This window comes from Gopherus evgoodei, chromosome 10, assembly GCF_007399415.2.
Source record: "Gopherus evgoodei ecotype Sinaloan lineage chromosome 10, rGopEvg1_v1.p, whole genome shotgun sequence".
Taxonomy (NCBI): domain Eukaryota; kingdom Metazoa; phylum Chordata; order Testudines; family Testudinidae; genus Gopherus; species Gopherus evgoodei.
This window is the reverse complement of record NC_044331.1, coordinates 41,280,207-41,307,989: the sequence shown is the minus strand read 5'-3', so window position 1 is coordinate 41,307,989 and position 27,783 is coordinate 41,280,207. Positions and strand designations below refer to the sequence as shown.

General features: G+C 45.0%; 1 protein-coding gene across 1 annotated transcript; it reads right to left on the bottom strand.

Annotated features, from left to right (window-relative positions):
* Positions 1-165: 165 nt before the first annotated feature.
* Positions 166-27,021, bottom strand: OAZ2 (ornithine decarboxylase antizyme 2). Its single transcript, XM_030577773.1, is given in 6 exon segments — positions 166-1,869; positions 7,131-7,216; positions 9,479-9,654; positions 19,878-19,949; positions 19,951-20,026; positions 26,864-27,021. Coding segments are annotated over 6 exon segments (564 nt in total). The 5' UTR covers positions 26,884-27,021; the 3' UTR covers positions 166-1,735.
* Positions 27,022-27,783: the final 762 nt, after the last annotated feature.

Here is a 27,783-nt window from a genome sequence, read left to right as displayed (position 1 = left end):
TGGGATAACCTGGCCTGGCTACATTAGAGAGATGTGGAAGTATCCCCTATCCCTTGTCAATACCGAAATTCAGCCAATCCAACACCCTGCCATGGGAGGCTTGGACATCCAAGCCAACATCCAAACACTTCCATCTTGGGGGGAGGGGAATGAGGGAGACAGACGCCAACTTTAAAATCATTTATTCACACACTAACAACATGTGACCCAACAGCTCCCCCGCCCCCCAAATAAACTGACTATGAACGTCTATGGAATGGCTTCAGCTTTCAGACAACATCCTCCATATAAACATGAAATCAGAACAAAGCATACAAGGACAATGCAATGGATAAGGCAGCCAGGTCAGCACGAGAGCTCACAATGCATCCCCAATGGAGGATTGATAAATATATATATCTTATTTAGCAGTCAAAGAAAGCCAGTCAGATTAAAACCAAATGGCATCAACAGAAGAGCTTAACTCTCTTCTCCAACATTAGAAGTGGTGGAGAGAGACAAACTACAGCCAGCAGTTCCAGCCTCCTCCTGTCCTGTCCCCACTGACAGTCCCAGGTGGGGAGAATTGTGGAACTGATCTGAGAGGAGGAAGGCAGAACAGATGGAGTCTCCTTCACCATCATGGTCCTGCTGCGCTGCATTCCGCTCCCTTTGGTATTCGATACAGAGCCTGTGTCAGCAGCGCCTGAAGCCTCCAAGGGCCTCTCTCAAGCTAGTAACAGAGGCACAGACCTCGGCTTTGAGATGAGGAAGATCATGAAGTGATTAATTAAAAACTAAAGCCCCCTTAACCAGTCTCACCAGAGACTTTAAAGCCAGTGACCCACATTCATACCAGGATAGCTCACACCTTTCCTACAGACTCCCAGCCGCTCCACACAACTAACACACGAGCAGCCAAAGAAGCGCTCACCTGAACCAGAGGCAGCGCCCCAATGCTCCTTTTATTCAATGTAAGAAGAGGACCACTGCAGCACTGCCAGAGGCCTAGGCAACGGCTCTTCTCCTTCTAAACTAAAGCACCAGCTGGGTAAAGTTAACCTGAATGCCCCGCTGCTGAAGGCTGCCCTAGTGCAGAGGTAACCTTGAACAGAGTAAGACGCTTAAACCAAAGCTGGAAGAGCAAGCAGCTTTTTTAAAAGAGGGGTAAACTGTATATAGCATGTTACCCCCATGCAGAAACAGAGGGTTTTAAATGTAGCGTCACTAAGAGTTAACTCAAGCACGTTCCTTCTGTGTGTCTACACCCAAAACAGGCCTTACATTTAAGAGTCTGAGTGAACATAAAAATAGACAAGTCTTTAAAATGTGTGCCACACATCAGGTGATCAGGGAAAAAACACTGAATTAAAAAGTCTAGAAATCGATACTGCTTCTAGCCACTGTGTTCCCCCTGGCATGCCAGGCTTCCATTCACAGCCCGAGCATGAGGCACTGCTAGGCTGACAAGTATACCACACAGCTGTATTTAAAGAGCTTCTATGCCAGTTCATAAACATCGTCCATTTACTATATGGAGATTACGCGCGCGTGTGTGTGTATAGATATAGATATAGTTCTCTATGTAACACATTTCAATGAAAAAGTCAACTTGGAGGATATACAGGCCAATGTAACAATGAGAAATGCAGTTTCAGTCCAACAGAAGTTTGTTTTCCCTTTCCACATGAAAGGAGATTTAACCCCTTCTCCCCTCAAAAGCATCTTCAGGTCATGCTGGCGTACTCCACAGGGGCTATTCTTCATCAGAGGAAGAGTTCTGATCCAGAGAGTACACCATGAACATCACGTCGGGTCGCGATGGAACGCAGGGGTGGCCAGGACTCACAATCTCAAAGCCCAAGAAACTGAACGTCTTCAGAAGTGGAGCTACCCAAGGGGAGAAAGAGACAGAGACCGTTAACCTTAGGAACGAAACACCTTGTTAGCTGTATTCTGCAGCACCAAGTCCCGGTGAGGAATCGACATGCATATAGGCTAACTCCACGTTTTCAGGGCTGCACTGCCCACCAGAAAAGGAATGTTTAGGTGGGCTGACCTTTTAAACTCAAAGATTCACGGTTACCTTCTCCTTTCCCTATGTCTCTCTTTCTTCACCTGTATCTCGTCTGTTCTTTACGCTGTATCTCTGTTTCCCTCTCCCTGCTTCCTCCACTTTGGGTGTCTGGTCTAGAGCTCATTGGGGCAGGGACGGAGTGTACGGTGCCCAGCACAACAAGGCCAGGATCCGAACCAGGTACTCTAGGTGCCAATGCAACACAGTTGTGTACCAAACAGGAAGGTGGTAAAATCACTGCACCACCTCACAACGAATAGCCCCTACCTCCCAAGGAGGCTGTGAGAAATATTTACAGATGGGCAAGTGAGGGCCAGGAAGATTAAGTGACTTGCTCAAGGGTACATGGAGGCTGTGGCAGTCACAAATTCCCCAGAGCTCCGAGTTCAGCCCTCTTAGACACAAGCCCATCCTACATCTCCTGATAGACTCTGTAAAGTGTAGCATACACCCTAACAAAGTGCAATCTTCCTACATCACCCAGGGCTGGCTTTAGGATGTGCGGGGCTCGATTCGAAAGAGCTGCTGCGAAAATGCCGCTGAAGACAGTGGCAGCAATTGAGCTGCCGCCGAAGATGGCGGTGGCAATTCGGCGGCAGCTCAATCGGTTGCTGCTGGTGGAGGGTGTGGGGCCCCTCTTCCGGATGCTGCGGGGCCTGATTCCCAGGAATTGGTGGAATTGCCCTAAAGCCGACCCTGACATCACCTAGGAAAGCAGTGGGTGTTGTACAACAAACTAAAAGAAATCCTTTTAGCCTCTGCAGAGGGGGCACTGGGTCAGCCCTTTCTCATTGTATCTCACAAAGTTAATACATAACAAGGACAAGCCTCCCAACATCCGCTGTGGTCTTCATAAGCCACACATTTAATGCTAAAATTCAGGTGTGCAGTGTTGTCGTAGCCATGTTGGTCCCAGGGTATTAGAACGACAAGGTGGGGGAGGTAATAGATATATTGTGTCTAACAAGTTCAGGTAGTAACTTGTTTCTTCCAGCTGCCTGGAAGATGCTATTGTGGAGTTACTCCACACCACAAGGTACAATATTATTTGTAGACCAGACTGTTAACTGGGGGTCTGAATACATCTTCCCTGGCAGATGCAAATTTGAGCTGGGAAGCAATGGTGTGAACTGTCAGTGCCACAGGATTACATAAAAATAAGCTTAACCAGCCAACAGCATTCTTGCGGGGACGTGGGGCCACAGGGTGTTTGACACACACTTGGTGGATTTGCCTGTGACGAAAGCCTTTGGGCCCAGATGAAGGTCACACTCCCTCAGTTGCAGTTAAGGACCAACTAATGATAGCAGCCAGTGCTGGAAGAGAGCAGGGAAGAGGAACAAGGAAGTGCCCAGCATCTCCGCTCCCTCATGCGCAAGCAAGGAGCTGTTTCTCCCCCTTCCCTGGAAAGAAGGAGAGAGGACCCTGCTGCAGCCACCCCAGGCCTAGGAAAGAAAGTGAGGACCCCCTGGAGCTGCAGCAGTGAGGCTGGAGGAGGTAGAACTGATGTTGAGAGTGGGGGAAACAGAACTGATTTTAGGGGCAGAATTAATTGCTCGGCAGGGGGACAGGCAGATGTCGGGGTGATGCCAGACCCCACTTTTTTTAGGTCACTTGAAGCAGTAATGGCTGCCAACTGGAATTTACTGGCAATGCCACAATTACAGGGATTATTTACCATGGCTTGGGACATTCTTCCAGTCAAGCAGCTTGCTGTCTTACCACACTGTACAGATTTTGTCACCAAGGCATCATTCATACAACTCAGGCAGAGTGAGGTCAGCTCAGAAACTCACATTTTGACAAGTTATAGACAAACAAAGGCAGATAATTGGATACAATGGATACACTTGTTACTAAGGCCATGTCTACATCTAAAATTTTGCAGCGCTGGTTGTTACAGCTGTATTAGTACAGCTGTATAGGGCCAGCGCTGCAGAGTGGCCACACTTACAGCAACCAGCGCTGCAAGTGGTGTTAGATGTGGCCACACTGCAGCGCTGTTGGGCGGCTTCAAGGGGGGTTCCGGGACGAGAGAGCAAACCGGGAAAGGAAACCAGCTTCCCCGCGGTTTGCTCTCTCGGTCCCGGAGCCAGCCAGCAAACCGCAGGGAAGGAGACCTGCTTGCTCGGGGTTCCGGGACCGAGAGAGCAAACCGGGAACGCCGCGGTTTGCTCTCTCGGTCCCGGAGCCAGCCAGCAAACCGCAGGGAAGGAGACCTGCTTGCTCGGGGTTCCGGGACCGAGAGAGCAAACCGGGAACGCCGCGGTTTGCTCTCTCGGTCCCGGAGCCAGCCAGCAAACCGCAGGGAAGGAGACCTGCTTGCTCGGGGTTCCGGGACCGAGAGAGCAAACCGGGAAAGGAAACCAGCTTCGCCGCGGTTTGCTCTCTCGGTCCCGGAACCCCGAGCAAGCAGGTCTCCTTCCCTGCGGTTTGCTGGCTGGCTCCGGGACCGAGAGAGCAAACCGCGGCGTTCCCGGTTTGCTCTCTCGGTCCCGGAACCCCGAGCAAGCAGGTCTCCTTCCCTGCGGTTTGCTGGCTGGCTCCGGGACCGAGAGAGCAAACCGCGGCGTTCCCGGTTTGCTCTCTCGGTCCCGGAACCCCGAGCAAGCAGGTCTCCTTCCCTGCGGTTTGCTGGCTGGCTCCGGGACCGAGAGAGCAAACCGCGGCGTTCCCGGTTTGCTCTCTCGGTCCCGGAACCCCGAGCAAGCAGGTCTCCTTCCCTGCGGTTTGCTGGCTGGCTCCGGGACCGAGAGAGCAAACCGCGGCGAAGCTGGTTTCCTTTCCCGGTTTGCTCTCTCGGTCCCGGAACCCCGAAGCAAGCAGGTCTCCTTCCCTGCGGTTTGCTGGCTGGCTCCGGGACCGAGAGAGCAAACCGCGGCGTTCCCGGTTTGCTCTCTCGGTCCCGGAACCCCGAGCAAGCAGGTCTCCTTCCCTGCAGTTTGCTGGCTGGCTCCGGGATCGAGAGAGCAAACCGCGGCGAAGCTGGTCTCCTTTCCCGGTTTGCTCTCTCGGTCCCGGAACCCCGAGCAAGCAGGTCTCCTTCCCTGCGGTTTGCTGGGTGGCTCCGGGACCGAGAGAGCAAACCGGGAAAGGAAACCAGCTTGATTACCAGAGGCTTCCTCCTTCCACGGAGGTCAAGAAAAGCGCTGGTAACTGTCTACATTGGATTACCAGCGCTGGATCACCAGCGCTGGATCCTCTACACCCGAGACAAAACGGGAGTACGGCCAGCGCTGCAAACAGGGAGTTGCAGCGCTGGTGGTGCCCTGCAGATGTGTACACCTTCAAAGTTGCAGCGCTGTAACTCCCTCACCAGCGCTGCAACTTTCTGATGTAGACAAGCCCTAAGGAACCACAGCAGTGTGACCTTGGGTATCTACACTAGGGTGACTCCCATGTACTCCTTAACTAACATACCAGTAACAATTAAACATTCTAAAACCTCTGTGTGGTCTCACTCAGTTTAACTGTGCCACATGACTTTAAAAAGAGGAAGACTCATTGTGGCAGATTTGTTCTGTGTACTGAAGTAGTTAGCAACCTGAATGTGAGCTCCAGATCACATGAGGAAGAAAGGGTTTGAACACTGACAATTAATTGTTTCAGGACCAGGTAAGACATTTCACTGCAAGATAAAGGCAGCTAAAATTATTTTATACACATCTCGAAGAAACCAGCTATTACTGGCTTCCACAGTGGGTGACTCAAGTGTGCTGCCAGCTCTCTATTCATGCGAACAATTGCTCACTTCCAGAAAGACGCTGTTCAGCTAACCTATTTTTAAAAATATTTTCCTGTGTTTAGTGCAAGTGAGGAGTTCCTACCAATCTGAAGGTAAAACAGTGATGCATGAAGCCATAGAATAATCCTTTTTTGAAAAGCAGAGGATTAATATTAGACTTGTAAGAAGAATTTTGTTGCATCTATTACTTCTACCATCATAAGGTTGTTTGATTACTAGATATTCACTCACTCATGTCTTGTCAATTTAATACTGGCTTATTCATAACCTTGTGCTTTGCCATAAATTCCTGCAGGCTTCCTTGTTCTAATCACCTATCCAACACATCTATCTTTAGATACTAGCATATCCCCCTTCAGTCATGAGTACTGACAGGCAGGATATGTGTTACCCACAGGTCTGGAAGAGAACAGAAGTGCTGGGAGATCAACTGGTCAAACATCCACTTGGAAACAATGAAAGGGATCAACACCAGGGCACAGAGCCAGGCACAACCATCACTAACCATGCTTTGGGGGGGAGGGACAGCTCAGCGATTTGAGCATTGGCCTGCTAAACCCAGGGTTGCGAGTTCAATCCGTGAGGGGCCACTTAGGAATCTGTGGCAAAAATCTGTCTCGTGATTGGCCCTATTTTGGAAAGGGGGTTGGACTAGATGATCTGCTGAGGTCCCTTCCAACTCTGATATTCTGTGATTTAGTTCCCCCGTGGGGTAGGACAGCCACCTCACTATAAATCATGTGAACTTGGCAGTTTCATTTCTTGCTCAGAGGAAACATTAAATGAGTCTTGACCAAAGATATTAGAGATCCCATGTTGCTACTGGAGTAGCAGGGAAAGGGCACTTTTCTGCATGGGAGCCTTACTGCCCAACAGCTCAATTGCTACTGATGCAAGGAACAATGGAGTTCTGTATTAATATGCCTAGTAAGGAATCCATTTGTCCACAAAAAACATTTTCTGAATCATTTTTGTTTGCATTGTTACAGATATACTTGCTGACAGGTATTTTGAAATAAAAGACCAAAAATAATTAAAATTGGTGTGATTATATGACTTCCAGCCACAGAGAAATCCAATATCCTTTCTTTACAAGAAATAATCAGGCATTCAAATAAGGCAACAGAAATAATTTCCTACTGGGCAAGAAATTTGCAGGACAGCTAATTATGACAGTGCTTGCTGTGCAGAGATCAACCACAATAGGAAACTTCCTACTGGCAGAAGTGGCCTGGTGAAGCCCTGCACATGACAGTACTTTGCAGAGCAGCAGCTGCTTCAGTCTATTCCGAGGGAGGAAAAAAAACACACAGCGGTGAAAGTTCTCACCTCTATCTTCTCTGCTTTTTCTGAAGCAAATAAAGACGTAGTTTGCTTTCATTTTCTCTTCAGCAAATTCCAATAGCGCTAGCAATCTGTCAGGGAGGAGGAAAGGGCACATCAGTCACACCAAGCGATCAGTCCCAACGGGGCGCTGTCAGCCTGACTTATGAGGAGGAATTGCTAAGGCGTTCTGAGGCACAAGAGATGCATTCGCACTGACACCTGGGAATTATGCACTCTGGTTAACACTGGAGGAACAAATCCTATGACAAAGCCCTGTTGAGGCAGGGCCTGTCTTTTTGTTGTTTTATTGCCCCTAGCATATTGGGGTCCTGATCCATAACCAGGCACCACATTAATCCAAGTTAATAATATAAGTCACTGAGTGAGTTTTCCAGCCCTTTCATTGCACATGAGGGAAGTGTTCATGAATTGCCTTGGCAACAGACAGGGTGAGCTCGCCCACATTCATGCCAGTGCACTAGGCACGGATATCTGTCCCATCAGAACAACTGCTAAAGTCTGGGAGGTAGGCCTGATCTACATTGAAAAGCTGTATCAGCAAAGGTACCACGGTCAGGGGTGTGAAAAAAAGCCAGCCCCTGACTGATACAGCTATGCCCATCCCCAGTGGACACAGCTACATCAGTGGAAGAGGACATACTTAACTACATTCATGGAACTGGTGTTTCTACACCCACAGGAAAAGCCTTCTGTCCAGTGCAGGCTGCATCCATGCTACGATGGTTTGCTGGCACAGACATGCTGACATGGTTCAGACATATATTTAGTCTGAGCTGGCAGGGAAACGGCTGGTAACCAAGAGTGCTATAGTTCAGAAGCAACAGTTCATACGTAAACTGCTACTGATCCAACCTGTACCCTGTTCGCTTCCCACATAACCTTTAAATGATCTGTGACGTTTTCCTTACAAAAAAGGGGGGGGAGGAGGAAAGGAGGCAAAGAGGAAAAATGGCCTCACTGAGCCAGTGAGAATTTTCACATATTGTTCACAGAACAGGTTTCCTACTTATGATGCAATTTTCCATCAGTACCATCCTGATGAGGTGGCAGAAAACTTCTGAAATATTTTCTACCTACTAGTAAAACATAAGTTGTGCTGATCCAAAGTACCACAGCCCCACTGATCAGTTCAGTCTAGGCTCTTCCATCAGTCACTGACCTGAGTCTAGTACCATACTACAGGAACGCTTACTAATAGGAATTTCAGGACCAAATTAAACAGCAGCCAGCAAGACTGGATAACACCTAGGGGGATTAACTTGGAAGGGATTTTGTTAATATGATAATCATCTATTTTAATTATAACCTCCAAGGCCTATTTTACCCAACTAAAAATAATCTATTACAAAATTGTGGTGACTTGGGCAGACAAATACCCTCAGAGAAGAATCTGTGCCTGTGGGGTTTGGGAGCGCTGGAATATTTACAAACTACAAAAACTACAAGGATTTCTCCAGATCCCATTTGCGCAGTATGATGTACAGTGCAGGTGTACACTGAATACCCTGCTAGATTGTGTACCAACATGTTTAGGTACTCTATGAAGTTGGATCCGATTTTTAAGGCACATAAAACTACATTTAGGATCAAACAAAAGAAGTGGGAAGGCGAATGATGATGGAAGGGTATGGAGGAGAAAGGGAGGATCCTGACATGCTGCCTGCTAAGGGCCAAATGAAATTTACACACAACATGCATTAATCTGTGTTGTCCACTTCAACATGAAGTTATGGGATCTCAGAGTTCAGAGATACTTTAAAGGGTTCTGGGATGGCTACAGGAGAACAACAGCCAGCTCCACTAAGAGCAGGCTAACTTAAACTGATGACAAAGGAAAATTATGCTTTGGGACAATGTAATTATCTGTATGGAAATAAAAATGTTCACCCCCAAAAGCTTGTCTAATTGGTCAAATGTGGGGAGATAACCCTTTCCCCATAAGCATCTAGTAACCAGCCCGTTAGAGGCAGGTTACCAGAGCAAGATCACTACTAGTCTGACCTAGAATGGAAATTACTATGTACCAAATAATCATGCTGACCCTTTATACTATTTGAATTCTTATGCTAAAAAGGAGAAGAGCAAATCTCTTTTGATCCCTAGGGGGGAAAAAGAAATACATGCAGAACTACAAGAATAAGGAAGCTTTGGTGTAGAAGGGAATAATGGGGAAGGGATTTACGCTATACCTCCATTCTTACATAAATATAAAAATTCCTTCCCCCTTTATCTCGTCAAAGCAATCCCCCGTGTCACATTGGCTATAAGCCATACCTTCTTCCACAGGCAGTTAACCCTGCATATGCTACTCAAACATCTTAGGAGCTTACCCTTCTTTGCTCCCATCAGCTAATAAGCCATCAGGGATTTCCACAAAAAGGCTCTGATTGGAAAGCACCGCATCCCAGGAGGAGATCTTCACTTCCGTAATCTTGTACTGGAAGTGGACGATGTGAGGTTTCCCTTCATGCACTGAGACATCTTGGTTAACAGTGAGCTTCTCATCCTTCAGGTTTTGATGTGGGGAAAAAAGGGAAGAGTGAAATACAGTCCGAAGGCTTTAAAGGCTTTTAAATTAACATTTATAGTGAACTAAAGTAGAAATGCTTTCTTAGAACTGACTGATCGGGTCTTGCTTGAATTTTACAAATTGCTGCAGGTAAAGAACAAAATACTAAAACTATTTGGCTTCAAATTCTTTCCAGACAGGATTTCCGCCCTGACTTCACCACTCCCTTTAACTTTAGTGCTAGTACCCACCTGTGCAGGCAGACACCCAGGATTACCAGCCACTTTGAGAAAATAATGTCGAAAAGTTCTTAATCTACATTCATCTAGCACAGTGTGAACGAGTGAATGAATTTGCCAAATCTCTTGGTAAACGTGCTTAGTCTTAACTGCAGAGAATTTGCTAGAAGATTCAAATCTTCCACTGAAAAATTGCATTATCTATGATTGGACTGGCCATAGTCTGGGCACATGTAATCAGAAATGTACGTGAGATCAGTACTTGAACTAGATTTAAAGCTCTCCTGGACACTGTAAAGGCTAAAAACAATAGTATACACTTATCCAATGCTTTTCTAGAATATTCTATTTTCAATCTATCCTAAAATATGAACTTCAGAAAAACATTTAATAATGTTTTTTTCTACTACACCTCTACCCTGATATGCGACCCGATATAACATGAATTCGGATATAACACAGTAAAGCAGTGCTCCGGGAAGAGGGGCTGTGCAGTCCAGTGGATCAAAGCAAGTTCGTTATAATTTGGTTTCACCTATAACGCGATAAGATTTTTTGGCTCCCGAGGACAGCGTTATATTGAGGTAGAGGTGTACTAAGAATTGTGAAGTTAAACCTGAAATTCTAACTAGGAAAGAATAATTAAAAACTCAAACAGATACAAGACAGTCACTTTGGCAACTGAAGCCTACAAATAGGTAAAGAATGTGTAAATAAAAAATCCACTTTATTTTAGGGTGTTTTTTTAAACACTGATCCTAGAGTAGACGGTGTGTTGACATACCATAATGATCACCATAAAGAGAACTCAAGTCTCCCCATTCAAATTCCCTCCAGTTCAATTATAACTTGCTTTGCTGACACCACATTCAGAATTACACTTGTGAACAGCAGTAATGCCATTTCACTCCACAACAGGTTACACTGACAAATCTGTATAATTAACTATGTCCCAGAGAACACAGCTCTCTTCAACTCCAATACTCATCTAGTAGCTCAGAGTATCCACCAAGGTCTGACCAGTTCTGTGCCCAGTGGCATTCCAAAACATTTGCCCAATGTTGGCAAACTGGCCAATTGGCCACTGGCCAATTCCAGCACACATGCATCTGATGGTCAATCTTTGTTGGGGTTCTTTGAACTCATGTTCTTACATAAAACGTGAGTGAGTGAACTCAAGAGCATTTCCCAGAACTTATTACCAAAGCAGGGGGCATCAAATGAGTATTAAACAGCACACAGAATTCTTTAGCCATCAAATTGAAAAGAAGTGGTAATGAAAGGCAGGCTATTAGAATTCATGTTTAGTGACATTTCACTGACAAAGATGTCAGGTCAGAAACACTATTTGGATGCATTCTATGTTTCAAATGTATGTCCAAAAAGATGCCATTTCAAATATATCAGCTGCCAGTTACAGTCGTAAACAAAATGAACATACAGGCCATTAATAATTAAAATTCTATTTGTCTTAAGGACTTTCCTGTGGCTAGAAATTTACATTCACCGTTCCTCTCTATTACAGATATTGTTACTGTAGTATGAAAGATGAGAGTATTGCTTTCCTTTGGATTTTGCCCAAGAAAAATCTCTTGGGAAACAAGAGCAGCTTAAGTCATCTGAGAGTAATGAAGTCGGAGATGCCAATCATGTAACAAGTAGAAAGGAAGCATCAGTTTTGAAAATGAGGCTATGGCAAGGCCTGGGAACATTGCATTGCTAAAACACTCCTTCTAGAAGGCTAAAAGGAAACAGCATCTAGTACTCCTCAGCCAGAAGGTAGCATGCCTGGAAAGAACATTTGTGATACTATCCCCTACAAGGAAGAAAGGCTTTTATTAAAAGGAACGTTTCAATGGCAGGGTTCTGTTCACTCTACCGCACATTAGACTCAAGTTCATCGGTGAGGTTCTACAACATAGCAGTGTTGCTTTCTGCAGCACACAAACTTCTGGTGGTAGCGTGTCAAAAGTGTATTTTTCACTGAGATACTGCCTTGCATTCTCAGCGTCAAACAGTTGCTTTGTGTGGACAATGCAGGTATACTAGAAATCAGTGCAGAAGCTGGAGTTTTGACAACTGGGAAGAGGGGCAGTTGGGGCTTTGGCCACTGGGAAGAGAGAGGCATCAGTTTGGGTTTTTATTTAATGAAATTTATTTTGAAAGTGTTCCCACTTGAAGCATATACACATGAACAACATTTAAAATGAAAAATTGGAACAGTCTGCAAAGTATAAAATCCTCCCAACCTCGCGCCCTGCCTAATACTTTCCTAGCAAAACACTGGGAGAAAGCGCTAGTTTTACAACACAATCTAATGGCCAGCAAATTTGACTTCTGAAAGGACCCTCCTCTCCAAACTGTCTCAAGAACCCTCCCAACTAAGCCAGATGACTCTGCTCAAGTGCCTCAGCTGCCCTCAACTGACCCTTCTCACACAAGAGATGGTCTCTGAGGGGCTTAAGCCATTTAAAGTTATACAGGTTAAAACCAAGACTGTACTGTACCCAAACATTAATGGGAAGCCGTGATGCTTATGGAATACAGGTGTCACATGCTGTTTTCAAGCACCATTACAAAAGCAAGCAGGAGGTGGATTTCTGGTGATGTTAGTGTGCAGCACCATCTGGAGCACATGATAGTTATCCAGTCTGGTAGTGACAAGGCATGGATTACCCTGGAGAGGTCCCAAAACCACAAGGAATGGCCCTGGCTGGGGGTAGAAGATAAAAAGCATTCTCAGCTAGTGAGGCTATTTTAAGCACCCAGGAGACGGAGGAATACTGTGGAACTGGGGACAGAAGATTGGATAGTCAGTGAGTTTTGTTTTGTAAATGGGAATTCAACACAGTTCTCACCCAGCAACTCTCAATGGCAACCAGCTGCTTCATGGTCCCCAACCCTAATCACTTGTTCACCCCCACTGTCACAGATCTCCACAGCTGCACTTTTCCGCTAAATGATCAGCTTTGAAATAGTTAAGGATGGCACTGAAATCACCATTAGGTTTCTGAGTCAACACTCCTTGGAGACAAATGGTGCCACTCACAGCTCTGAGGGTTACTGCTTCAGTTTGTCCGGTTACAGACTCAGGAAGATAAAAACATTACAACATGATTGATGGGTATTATCTGTGCAACCCCAAAGGCTAAAATTTAAACTGGGAAAGAGTTTAGCATCTGCAGCCAACTTCTAATTTAGGGGCAGACTAAGGACAAATCTGCTGCTGAATCACAGAAGGAAGAGGAGGGGGAGAAAAGACTCCCAGACAGACTCATGCCCCCTCACTCCCTGACGGTATCAATGGATCATGGTGTAGAGTTAAATAAGCACACTTTGAGACCATTCAGTCAAACAAAAAAGTGCATAGTCCTCTGAAGAGGATGTAACCTGAAGTGAAAAAACCCACTGCCAATGTCATAACTTATGCTGGAATCTTGTTTTTAAAATGTCAGATTACTTTACCAAATCAGTATTAGAACTCCCACCTGCTGCTGATTCATTTTATTCTATAAGCCAGACCTAATACAGCACACACAGCAATGAAACACAGCGACACTGCTACAAACGCCACCTTGTGAAAACAGCCATTATAAAAAAAATGTATTGTCAGGAGTATGCATCTATTCTAGCCAATAAGCCCACATTCCAGTGGCAACTATGCTGGTAACAATCAATTTTAAGTGTTAGTATAGTTTAGAAACAATGAGGACTGGGCTATTTTCCACCTCCACATAACTACAAAGCGAAACTGTGGTACATACTAATCTCCCAGGCAGTCAAGCAGCACAGTTTTAACAGCTGCTGGGGTAAAAAACAACAGTGGGCATTCCTCAGTGTGACTGTACAAGCCACTGTTCAGATGTCTTGCTAGCACAGTTTCAACCAAAGAATGGCCCAGGTCTAAGCATTACAGTAAGGTGGACGCTACAGCCTTAACTCAACTGCACTGCGCCTTTGTTTAGAGATGGATTTGAGGAGTGTCAGCCTTAAGTTTACATCCTGACTAGTCAGCTTCTGTCCTAAGAGGGTATTAAGAATCAAACACCAGTGATTTGATCTATTAAAACTCAGAGGATTGTATTTGATTATAGTGTCCAATGTGGGATCAGATAGCCTCTCACATGTAATCAGACTGTTTGGGGTTTGCTAACTTGAGCAAAGGAAGGTACCATCTGTTCTGAATGCACAAAACACAGAACAGCAGTGCTGAAAAATGGGTTGATATTTAGTCAGACAGACTTTTCCTGTGGGGAACAGGTTTATTCATTAGGTGTGAAGGAAGCGTGCATGGTTGCACACATCTCATCACAGCTACTTAAGTTTTTTTCCTGCAAAACAACCTCCCTACCCCTACACTCTATTGTCATAACCTGGCCCAGTTTATTTCAATAGTACATCATAATTACATGGATTAACCTTGGGCCAGTTTCCCCCAATTGTTTGGGAATTAAGTTTTATATAAGCCCTCTCTTTAATCAGTATGCATGGTGGCTGTTTCTTTATCCATGTATATTAAAATACAATTAAACCACTCTCTCCCCAGCTCAAAAACCACATGGAGTCGGGAACAAAGAAGACAGTTTCCAGGAATGGAAAGCAGATCAGGGACTTCTGAAATCTGCACAGAGCGAAGTTCTATTTATGCCACTAAAGTCTGGTTTCAGGTTAACTCAGCAGGACACATACAAACTAGTGCTAGAGGAGTTGGTGTCAAGATAGGGACGTTTTTAAGACAAACTCTTTATCTCATGTTACTACAGTCGAACTAAATCTCTCAGATTAGAGGCTCAAGGACAAATTTCCATTTTAAGGAGAATGTACTGTGCATGAGACATCTAATCTGGTTATATTTCTGAATTAATCCAAGAGGAACAGCAGGAAGGACCATGCGTACTGACAGTTTATTGGGGAGAAAGGATGTTATGATCCACCAGAGCCAAATGACTTGAGAACCCCATGTGTGCAGTTTCCTCTTGGCATGTACAGCACCCGCATCCTCCTGCCAAGTTTACCCACCCAGAGCATGTACTTCAGCATAAGTCTCTGTCTGCAATACAATACCAGCTCTGACCACTGACTATGTTGTGCGGTAAAGCCCTCTTGATTAGAGAGTTGCATCATTTAAGTTTCTTAAAATGAAAAATCATAATAAAGAAAGGCAGCATAACCCGTTCAATTTATAATACTGCTGGATACAAATACCATGTGTTTAATATTCTACTCTCAAATGAGGGAGGGCAGGCAGATTCTCAGGAACAGGTGCCCTGGATCAGAAGTTAACATTTCATTTACAGTTACTTTGCACCAACCCAAGTGCCATACTGGAATAAACTATGCTAATAAGGAATTATTTGCTTTCAATAGAGGCCCTGTGACAACCCATAGGAACAAAGATTAAATGGATTTTTGCCAACAGCACCCAAGGAATTAAATTTAATACAGCTACAAGAACTAAGGGTCACCAAATGAAATTAACAGGCAGCAGGTTTAAAACTAATGAAAGGAAGTTTTTTTTTTTTTCTTCATACAACACAGTCAAACTCTGGAACTCCATAACACGGTTCAAAAAAGAACTAGATAAGTTCATGGAGGATAGGTCCATCAATGGTTATTAGCCAGGATGGACATGATGGTGCCCGTAGCCTCCGTTTGCCACAAGCTGGGAATGGGCAACAGGGGATGGATCACTTGACTGACTACCTGATCTGTTTGTTCCCTCTGGGCACCTGGCACTGGCCACTGTCGGAAGACAGGACACTGGGGCTAGATGGCCCTTTGGTCTGACCCAGCATGGCCATTCTTAGGTGGGACATTGTATTCTTAGACAGCAATTAATGCCAACATCCCTGCTGGAAATGTTCTCAGTATCAGAGGCAGGCGAGAGCAATTCTAAATACTAGAGGCCCCGCCAAGCCATTATGTTTTTCAGAAGTGTCTTCTCCAGAGTGGCCTTCATTCCAAGTAATTTTGTCAGTGGAATACACAAAAAAAACTTGAGGCAGATTAGTGAGTGAACGACAATGGGATTGGAGAAGTGAACGCTCTTCAGAGCCTCCTGATCTCCGACTCACTGTTTTCTAGGCAACACCCAAGAATTCCTCCAAAGTCCACTACTGACACTACCATTTTCCCTCTTCCTCTCTCCAAACTGATATCAACTGTTACTTTTATATTAACTATTTAAAGCTAGCTGTAATAGACATGGCCCATAGGAACCACTCATACTACTGGATTAATAATCCTAGCAAGCATTATGTTGCCTTCTCTGCAAGTACCAAAGGGCTATATAGCGTACCAAAGCTGGCATTTATAGCACAGCACAATGTTTAACCATAAAAAGCTCCTCTCGCTAGAACACAAAAGAAAAAAACACAAAACCTAAAAAGTTCACCATGCTCGAATTAAAAGAAAAGTCATCACCCAACTAGGTCAGATAAAATGACTGAAGTGTCTTACTCTCAAAGATTCCAGGAGGATATTTTTGTGACTGATTCAACAGGGCCTATATCCCACTCCCACCCTCCACAATCAAAGCAGATGTTTCCTAAAGAGCACAGTTAAATATCTATCTAGTGCAAAGGACAAATCAAAGATTTCTGAAATGGTAGGCACAGCATGCCATCAGGATTCCAATCACTAATAGATCCTTGCTCCTTATGCTGATGGGAGGTGTATTGTGGCAGGTTATCCCATAAAGAAAAAACATTTGTCACTCAAAGATAATCCCATAAAACTATTAAGGAGTATGCTATTGAGAATTGTCTGTCTCTTCCTACGAAATCCATCAATGGCCAGAAGTTGAAGGGAACAAAACAGAACTAAGGGCAAAAAAAGATACAGATAGACTTATGGCTGGAAGGAACCTTGAGAGGTCGAAGTTCGCCCCCTTATACTGAGGCAGGACCACGTATTGTAAACCTAGACCATCCTTGACTGGTTTTTGCCTATCCTGTTCTTAGAAACATCCAGTGATGGGGATTCCACAATCCCCTTTGGAAGCCTAATCCAGAATTTAACTACACTTATAGTTCAAAAGTTTCCCCTAGCATCCAACCTAAAAATCTTGCTTGCTGCAGATTATGCCCATTACTTCCTGTCCTACTTTCAGTGGACATGGAGCACTATTGTTCACACTCCTCTTTACAACAGCCCTCAACATATTTACAGGCTTATCCGGTCCCACTTCGGTACTGTTTTCTCAAGACTAAACATGTCCAGTTTTTTCAGCCTTTCCTCATAGGTTAAGTTTTCTAAACCTTTTATTTTTATTGCTCCCTTCTGGACTTTCTCCAATTAGGACACAGTACTCCATTTGAGGCCTACCCAGTGCTGAGTACAGTGGGGCAGCTACCTCTTATGTCTTGCATTCAACACTTGTTAATACACACCAGAATTATATTAGCCTTTTTCACAACTGCATTACATTGCTGACTCGTACAATTTGTGGTCCACTATAACACCCACATCCTTTTCAGCAGTACTACCACCTAGACAGTTATTCCCCAGTTTGTAGTTGTGCATTTGATTCTTTGTTTCTAAGTATAGTACTTTGCATTTGTCTTTACTGAATTTCCACCTTGCTGATTTCAGACCAATTCATCAAGGTCCTTTTGAATTCTAATCCTGTCCTCCAAAATGCTTGCAACTGATCCCAACTTGCTGTCATCTGCAGACTTTCTAAGCACATTCTCCACTTCACTATCTAAATCACTAATGAAATCACTGACTAGTATCGGATCCAAGACTGCCCCCTGCAGGACCCTACTAGATATTATCCCCCAAACTGACAGCAAACAATTGATAAAATGGTCTTTTCAAGCAGTGCTGCACCTACCTTACAGTAATTAAATCTAGACCACATTTCCTTTGTTTGCTTATGAGAATGTCATGTAGGACTGGGTTAAAATCCTAACGAAAATCAAGATATATCACATCTACTGCTTCCCCCCATCCACGAGGCCAGTAACCCTGTCAAAGGAGGAAATTAGGTTGGTTTGGCATGATTTATTCTTGACAAACCCATGCTGGCTATTCTTTATAACCCTATTATCCTCTAGATGTTACAAATTGATTGTTTAATAATTTGTTCCAGTATCTGTCCAGGTACTGAAGGCAGGCTGGCTGATTTATAATTCCCCAGGTCCTCCTTGTTCCCATTTTAAAAACAGGTACTATCTGCATTCTTCTCTAGTTCTCTGAGACCTACCCCATGATCCATGAGTTCTCTGAGAGAATCGCTAATGGTTCCGAAGTTGCTTTAAAACAAAAGCTCCTGCTAGAGACGTTTTTCTACAAAATGCATATGGAAGGAGAATGTAAACAATACCTAGGGTAGGAGTTGAAAGTGGGGAAGCAGACTGCACCCTTCCATACTGCTATCATCAGTGATCTCTAGGACACAGCATTCCTGTCTAACCTGCCAGACTGTCAGCTGCTCCGGTTAAGCATTGTGTCTTTTTGGTCCCTACTTCCTATTGTTTAGAAAAGATGTTTAGAAAGTTACTTCATGTGTTTACACACCAGCCTCATGGATACCACAAGGAACACAGAGCTCTGGGAATAGTATTGGTGAGTTAATTACTCAAAGCAGACCAGCAGGGAGAACTCACTTATTTCTCAGTTAGTAGGTGGTGTTTTTCCTTTAAGCAAAACAGCATTCAGGCCAGTGTTTCTACCCAACTAACCTGGCAGTGTCACTTTAAGGGTCTTACCTTATTTACCTAGTTTAGTTACCTTATAATCAGTGCTTGAATTATAGTGGAAAGAAATAGGGTAGCCATTAATGAATAAGGATGGTGCTGGACACCACACCAAGTGAGATGCCAGGGTACTCCCTGGCCTGCTCCTTTGCTGACATCCTCTGCACAGCCAAGCCAAGCTCAGTTGCACAAGACTGCCTTTTCCCCTCTGCCCTCACCATCCCCTCCCCTGCTTTCTGCCCTGCCTCTTTTCTTAACCTCAGCTGCCCTTCCTCTACCCCAAATAGGCCTTCATGTCCTACCCCTAACTCCATCACCACCCCTACTTGTTACTGCCAACCTTCTGTCCCACCTCTTCCCACAATCATAACTCCTCCCTTGCACCAACCCAGCATCCCGTCTACCTGCCACTACCACTCCACATCTTTTGACCCCACCTATGCCCTTGACTTCCCCAGACTCTGCACCCACCCAACTGCTCCTAGCTCCCCTGAGCCCTGTCTATGGGTTCTTCCTCCGACTCTGACTCCCCATTCTACCCATGCTTCTCCCAATGTGTAGTTCCTAAAAGGGACAGGGATGGATCTTTGCCCCCTTCATCTCCTGTGGTGGCAGCTCCCATTTCTAGCTCTTTGCCTCCTGTAGGGTTCCTGGCTTGTTCAATTACACCCATCCCCCTTTCCCATCTCTTCACAGCCCATGGCCGGAGGACGAGCCATTGGGACAGGATGTGGCAGGCTTGCTCCGATCTCTGCCAAGCAGCTGGCCAGGGTGCTGAGCAGCACCTCTCACTTCCTGCTGGGATGAAGGGGCTTCTCTGGAGGAGAGTGTCGGAGCCCGAGAGACTCCAGTGAAGCACTGAGCCTGGGTAGCAGGACCTGCTATGTTTGGGGGTGGGACTTCCCCCCCCCCAACAGAGTGGTGGCACTGGGGACCCTGATCACGCAGGAAAGCCTACTGGTCTCTTTGCAGACCATCCCCTTGTGGTGCCCCAGCTCCTGCTGCCATGAGGCAGGGGCACCTGCTGACCTCTCTGCAGCTCCACGCTCTGCTCCTGGCTGCACAGGGAGAAGGGCCAAAACACTACCGCCCACGCCTTCGATTAAATCAGAAGTGGGGTACCCCCTAGATGTAGCAAGGCAGGCTAGCCTCCCAACCCCCTAATCTGAGCATTGCTTATAACAGAACAGTAGCATTTCTTTAAGTGCACAGGAGAACCCAGAGCTCTCAATTATAACAAAACAGGTAATTAGTTCTCTACATATCGAATCAGGCTCACCTTATATATCAGAGAAGGATCCCTGCCACCCCCTCGCCCACCGGGGATCTTCGACAGTGGGTGAGGGGCATCAGGAGCACCACAGAGGCCCTGGAACAATGTGCCTGGAGCATGGTAGCTGGGGACTGTTACTCAAAGGTAAAATACTACTGCAAAAGAGAAAGAATAGCACAAAGTTATATTAGCAAATGTTTAGTGGTTCAGCTATCATGACTCCAAATGACAATTCGAGAACACTAGTGACAGAATGTCAATGACAAATTTCATGTTTCTAACACCTGGACATGTAAATCAAAGATACCTGAGCTCTGTTTTACCAGAAAAACTGCAGTGTTATTTGAAATGGGGGAAGTGGGCTGTAGCCCATGAAAGCTTATGCTCAAATAAATGTGTTAGTCTCTAAGGTGCCACAAGTACTCCTGTTCTTTGTGCGGATACAGACTAACACAGCTGCTACTCTGAAACTTGAAAAAAGTTGGGGGTGTGCTGAGCAACCTCCTACCAATAAGAAAAGTTTAGAAAACTGCCAATAGCAGATGGCTGGAAAGGCAGGACCAGATGAACACATATTTTCTATAAACAAACACCTACATATAGATAGGATCTAGAACATGGAGATTTAAATTTCACATTTTCCAAGAGGGAGGTGGAACGAGGCTAGTCCTCAAAACATTGTAAGTGCACTATAAAATGTTTAAGGTGTTGACATTTTCATACTCTAATGAAGCCTCATTTGAGATCCAATGTCAGGCTGAAGGACACTTACAAAGTTTTCCACATGCACTTGTGTCCTAAATGTTGTTGATTTCTTGTAGGGCAAGCACAAGAGAGAAGAGAGTTTAGAAGCTTGTTACTTGGGTTAAGAAAGCGTCCCTTACACGCCATGCTTTAAAACGTAGCTAGAGGGTCACTGAAGCAAAGACTAAGGGCACGGTTATGCTAGGAAGTTTACAGTGGTGAACCTGCATCAATGCAGCTGTAAACTCTGTGTAGCTGCTCTAAGGCTATGTCCACACTAAAGCTTATGTTGCCATAATTTATGTCGCTCAGGGGTGTGAATATTAGTAGGACAGCTTCTCCTGTCAACCTAGCTACTGCCGTTTGTGGGGGTGGTTTTATTATTTCAATGGGAGAGCTCTCTTCAGAGAGGCTCCAGCGGTGCTGCAGCACATATAGGCATGGCCTAAGCCTACAGGAGTGCGCTTACCTGGCAGCTTAACTACTCCAGCCCCCACAAGCAGCGGTAGCAGTTTTACTGCTGACATAGCGCTGTCCACACCAGCACTTATGTCAGTATAACTTATATCATTCAGGTGGGTGTCCCTGAGTGACATAAGCTGAGCGACACGTCTGTATGTAATGCAGACATAGCCTAAGTCTCTTTCACACTCCACCCGACATTCCAAGACTTCTAGCAAGTCAATGAGGGCAACTATTTTACTTCTGGAACGCTGTTTGTTCCACTAGCCTTGTAATAGCTCCTTTCACTGGGACACTGCTTAGCAACATTACACTAACAAAACCTGCAGAAACCATACAAAGAAGCAGGAGGTCATTCTTTACAATTCCTGTTATGAAAAACCCCAGCATGAGGTTATATAAATACCACCTTCATAGTTCCACTGAAAACAATGGTGTTTTGAGTAGCTCTGGAGAGGGACAGTCAGTAGGGAACACAACACATTAAAAAGCAGCATCCACATTAAAGATCCTAAGTTTGCAGTAAGTCCTCCCACACCTTTCGTACACTTTTTGTACAGATTAATCTAGTTGTACAGATTAATCTAGTTGCACAGTAATGTTTTCCAGGATTTTTTTTCTCTGTGCTATGCAAGAATCATCTAAGTTTCCAAGGACTGAGTCCTGAATGATACTCTACATCAGGGCTGCCCAAACCAGTTTGTTTGCATGAAAGGGGACTGTTTGAATATCAGGTGACTGATTAAACATTTACAAAAGAGCCAAATTTTAACTTGTAAAGGCAACTGTAAACACTCTGGCAAAACACAGACTGAAAAACTCTGGCTACAGTACTACTACAATACTGCAGAATTTAAATCTTCTTCCCCTCCACCATTTCAAATATTTTAACATGCAACATGCTTTGGCACTATTCTGAAGGGGCAGTAGAAATGAACTCTGTTTCAACAGACTGTCTGTTACTAGACACAAAGCAGTGACGTATGGCAGGCTCCTCTACACACATGCTCAGTTGCATTTTGTACTAACCTTGTCCTTCCTCACCACCCACATCACTGGAACAATCAATTGATTGTCACACCTCTCTAGCAGCTACTGGCATAGAGCTGCATGACAAAATGCTTTGCTGTGCATCGCCCATTCCCTCCCACAAAGAAAGGGGTTAGCAGCTTTGTTCCCCCCCAGCAGTATAGCACTGATAACTCCCCCTTCAAGTCATGAGCATTGTTTCAAGAAGCTGAATAATGAAGTGAAGTGATGAAAACCAAATATTTTCACCCAAAGTAACTCACATGAAACATTTCTTAATTTCACTTTTCTTGGTAAGTGTGAAATTTATTACACAGGGGATAGTCACACTTCCTAACCTGAATCCTTTATGCTATGCCAGGCCCTTCACTAGCATCCACAGCTTGGACCAAGAAAGCTCAGCCAAAGTGTTTACAGAACAGCAGTTTATTAAACCTCTTCCACTGCTATGTTTTCTTGGCCCTGCATACTACTGCCACTCCCCACCCCATCCTCCACTCTATCTATGCTCCCAGAAAAAGACCCAAACCAATCTAGCCAGGGTCCAAAAGCTGTACACCTCATGCTACATGCAGAGTTAGTAAAATGGGGCAACTCAGCTCTCCTTGTAGGCAGAAGTAGATGTGGAAAGAGTAGATTAAGAAGCATTTTCTCACTTTCCCAAATCTATACTAATGGCAGCCTTGGAAGGAATGGTATCTAAGTCTTAGCCTCAAACCACCTGAGAAACACAGTATCTTGTCCCCAGCATTCATGATCAACAAGTTTTTATACACTTCTTAAATCTTGCAGATGTTCACTTTGCATTCATTTACTGAACACCATGAAGATTATCCTCTTCTCTATTGCTTCTGCCTTTCTCCTTCTCTCTTCCTGGTGCTGGCTTTTTTTTTTTTTTTTTTTAAAAGCTGCACTCCTTCGGTTACAAAATACAGTTGTGTATTTACTGACAGTCTTTTAGCTAAAAAAGGCACTAGATTGTCTAAAAAGCATATGTCATGTACTCTCTAACTTCTAAATATAAACTTCTTTGTGTTAAGTCCCACACCAAATATGAGCTATTTTCAAGTGTGCACTGGTGCGTAGTTGACATTTTATCCTGCTAAACCTTTAGATATCCCAAATTGGTAACCAAAATACTGGCAGGACAGTAGTCCCCCCAAAAGCTTCTTTGGCCTGGACAACAGGGGGGCATTTGGAACAACAGCTCATCAACTCTGGACCCCGGAGTGGATCAACTCCACAGTGTGCCTAGGGATCCATCGCACCAGAAGAGCCTAAGTTGCTTTCTAATCCATGGCCATCACCAAGATATCTGTTTGGCTCTCAAAATCCATGTGATATATAGACAGAGACAGAGATATAGTTTCAAATGGAAAAGATTCCATTTCAATTTCCACATCACTATGGTGGAATTCATCATGGAGACTTTTTTTAAACTGCACATAACAGATCCTGAGTAGATATGGGAGTGTTCATTTTTGAACACAGTCCTAACAAAGAAGATGTTAGTCCATTACTTAACCCTAACGAGTCAGTTTATAAAGTGTTGTTTGTCTCTTTAAATATCAAAAAGATATACCATGATCACAGAATGCCTCTACAAACACATCACACAGAAAATAAGTCAGATACACCCTCCAGTCTCTATTATTGTTTGCACAATTCTGATAATCTTAGGAACCAATACAAAGTTTATTCAGGACTCAAAACTATGAACTGATCCAATTAAAAAAAAATCCTTGCTGAAAAAGAAACCACTGCACTTCAAGATATGGTTGGGTAAATGTATCACTAATGATTATGAACTTTTGGCAGCTGACAACATGATCGATCTTTATTCACTGGATGAATAGAGCCCTACAAATCTGTAGTTTTCTGCTCTATATATGCGGACCATGTTTGCAGATCAGATGGAGATACAAATTTTGTATTCACACAGGACTCTACAGATGAGGCTTGAAAGCTGCTTCTCTTTAGAAGCTCCTTCAGAAGTTAAGCATTACTCTGACTTTCAGCTTTATTCACCATCTAATGAGTAAAATTTAACTAGGTTAGCAAGAATTGCTAACCAAGAGATAACAACTAGATCATCTGCAATATAATCTTGGTACCAGAAGTGGAAAAAAGCAGCCTGAAGGGAGAATAGGGAGGATCAGCCCTGGAATGGAAAAGAATTAGTTAAAAAACCCAAACCATTCCATATTTAGTTTAAAATGCAATATGAACAGAAAAATGCCAGGCTTTTCTAGGGACATGCAGTACTTTGTTTATAATTCAAGTGGGAAAGGTAATTGCATCATCCCACTAAAACCACTAATTGAAATACACATTCTCCATGTGTTCTCACCTAACATGCAGGAATAATCCATACAGGAATAATCCATGCATAAAATAAATTTACCCCAAATTTGCAGAGGAAATAATCTCCTACTCTGAAGCACTCCTGATTCTGTTTTGTAAAGTTTTTGGTCTTTTTAACACAAGCTCTCTTTTTAAGACTACCAAAGGCTTAATACTCCCTGATTTCCATTACTTGCCAGGAGAGAGTCACATGACAGCCAACTGTACATACTGTGCTGGGCAGAAGTAAAACTCATTCCTGTCATGTTAATGTCTCCGTGGGAAGCCTCCACTTTTCCCATTTTAACATAAGCAATAACCATTAGTGAAAGGTTTGAACACTTCCCTTTTTTCTCACGCACACAAGATGCTCCCTGGAAACAGGAATAGTTTCTCTGGTGACCCACAATGACTACCCCATGACAGACAATATCACAAAAGTATTTTATGACAACTGAGGTTTAACAAGAAATCCAGAGATTCAAGTCTCAGGATACAAAAAGAATACTATATAGGATGTTCACCTAATGGAAGAACAGTATTTGAAAAACAGGAAAGACGGAGGGAAAGTGTTAAACTAGTTGATATTTTCTTTTTCCACTTATCACTATCAGTTTCACATTAGTAAAAACCTGCCTCTAAATATTACACAGATTAAGTCATATGTAAGAACCAGCTCATAAGAAAGTTACTGAAGGGTTCAATTCTGCTTCTGTAAAGAGTAGATAGGATTACCTACCAGATCAGAATTTCAAAGTTAGGCATGTTAACTTGCACACAAGTATCCCAGACACAAATTGGGTGAGGTAATGTCTTTCATTGGACCAACTTCTGTTGGTGAGACACACAAGATTTGGAGTTCAAAGAGCTCTTCTTGTCTCTCTCACCAACACAAGTTGGTCCAATAAAAGATATTACCTCACCTACCTTGTCTCTAATATCCTGGGACCAACACAGCTACAGTAACACTGCATACACAAGTAACTTGACATGCATGGGCACATTAGCCTGGCACACAAATGTATGCAGTAAAATTGCATGGGCATGACTTTGAAAATATGGCCCTATAAATCTTTTCTAGCTGTAGTTTTTATAATCTCTTGAACTGGATTGTACCTTCAGGACAGATAATGTATATGCAGGTTGAACATATGGATAAATTTGGGTGTTAATTTTTTTTAGTTAAGTTTAAAAGGAATGAGAGACATTAAGAAATACTAAGTAATAAGGCTTTAAAAATGTGTGAACAACATGACATTTCTCATGCCTTACATATGATTGAAAATAAAAGGCTTAAAATGAATTATTTCACTTTGTGGACACTCAAAAGCTAGACTAAGTGTTCATGTCTAATTATAGTGAATGCAAGTGAAAATCATCACCTCACTGCTGACCTGATTTCTAGGTCCCTGGATAGAATTAATTTACAGTTTACATAACACTTAGGGCCTTCAGGACTTTTTCCAAAAGCCCTGTGATGAGAAGTCTCATATACAATGTCATTTTGGTTTTAATCACACTTTTTTATGTTCAGAAACCACTTATCCAGCCCCTGATGTAATGGCAGAATTAATGCTCATACTGCAGAACCCTTTAGTTTAGTATGTCCTTTTTTACTTGAATGCCCAGCTGCCTCGGAGAGTCTATCCTGATTATACCAAAAAGAAGGTTACTGAGTTGTACTCAGAGCATTTTTCCAAGATTAGTGACACTTTATTATCAGTTTGCAGTTAGAGAGAGCAAACAGGTGAGACCCCCTTAATACTGCCGAGTCAGCATTCAGCTTAGGTTAAAAGCTAAGAATTGCTTGAGGGGAACAATCATAAACAAAATACCTTCCTGCGTTGCCAAACATCCAGTGTACGTTCAAAAGCGCCTCTCACGTTTGGTTTCCAGCGCAAGCGATAAGCTGGCCCGCAGACAGGCCATTGGAGCGGCGATCCTGCTCGCCCTCCCTAAACCTCAGCCCAAAAGAGATAACACTTTGCTTGGGGGAAACGCGAGTCTCTCTAACGCCTCTTTCAAAGCCGGAGCTGATTCGGTTTGACTGCACCACTTCCAAGCCCCGCTGAGACGCCGAGCGCTGGGTTCCCTTCCCAGCCTGGGCTCCCGCAGCCAGACCCAGCCCGCAACGCCCCTCGGTTTCAGGGGCCGGCGAGGCGGCCCTTAGCAGCGCGGCCCAATGGCAGCCGGCGCTGCGGCCCCTCAGCTCTAGCAGGCCCAGGCCCCCGCTCCGAGCCCGCACCCCGAGGAGGTGTCACGCTGCACAAACGGGCTCCCGGGACCCGCAGCTTCCTCCGCCGCCCCAGCGGCCCCCGGCGCAGGCCCCCCGGCGCTGCCAGAGTGCGGGAGCCACCCCGAGCTGGCGCGAGGGCCAGGCCGGGCCTGTCCCGCAGGGCGCCCGCGGCCGGTACCTGTCCTGCGTGTTTATCATCCTCGGCGGCTCCGCGCGGCGCGGCTCCTCCTCCTCCTGTGGGGCCGGCCGATGTGCCGGGCTGCTGTGGGCTCGCGCTGTGTCTCGGGCCGCTCCGCGCACAGGCCGCTCGCCAGCTCCTCCCGCTCCGAGCGCCGAGCTCCGACTGAGCCGCGCGGCGCCGCCGCCACGCCCCCCGCCGCCTGGCCACGCCCCCGCCGCCGGGGCGCCTGGGAAACCGCGGCCTGAACAAAGGCATCGCTGCGCTCCAGCCCCTCTCCTCCTCCTCTGCGTGGTGCGCAGGCGCTGAACTCCCCAGGTACCGCCCGCCCGTCGTGGGGGCTTTCGCCGGGCGAGGTGCGGAGCCGGGGTGTGAGCGCCCTGCGCGGCCGTGCCCGCTCCCGCTCGGGGTTGCAGCTCTGATGCGTGAGCACCCAGCGCAGGCCCGAACTCCCGGGGCTGCAAAGCCAATGCCTGCGGGGATCCGAGCCCTCGGGGTTTGTGGCTTCACGTGTTTCTGAAGAATCACCAGTGTTACCGAAGTATTGTGTTTGCCTAGCTCAGGCCAAAAACTTTGCCCAAGCCTGCTTTAGATATTTGGTGTTCTTAAGCCCCAGCTCCTGGAGTCACGTTATCACATGAGCCTCTCAGCGGTGCCTGTGGTTACAAAGTGCCAAGTCTCACCATATTTGCATCTTTTTTTCATTACCCCAGATGCTGGAAAGACGAGACTGCGTGAGAATCCCAGCTTTTGTTTAAATCTAGCCTTCATGTGAAAATAAATTTGCTAATGTTTGCAAACCACTCCTATGCTTTAGTCATGTGCGCCACAGAAAAGCCCAGGATAGATCACTACTTTTGCATTCAGTGCAGGGTTTGAATATGCATTGGGCCACATTGGATTATGAGGCTAAAATAAAA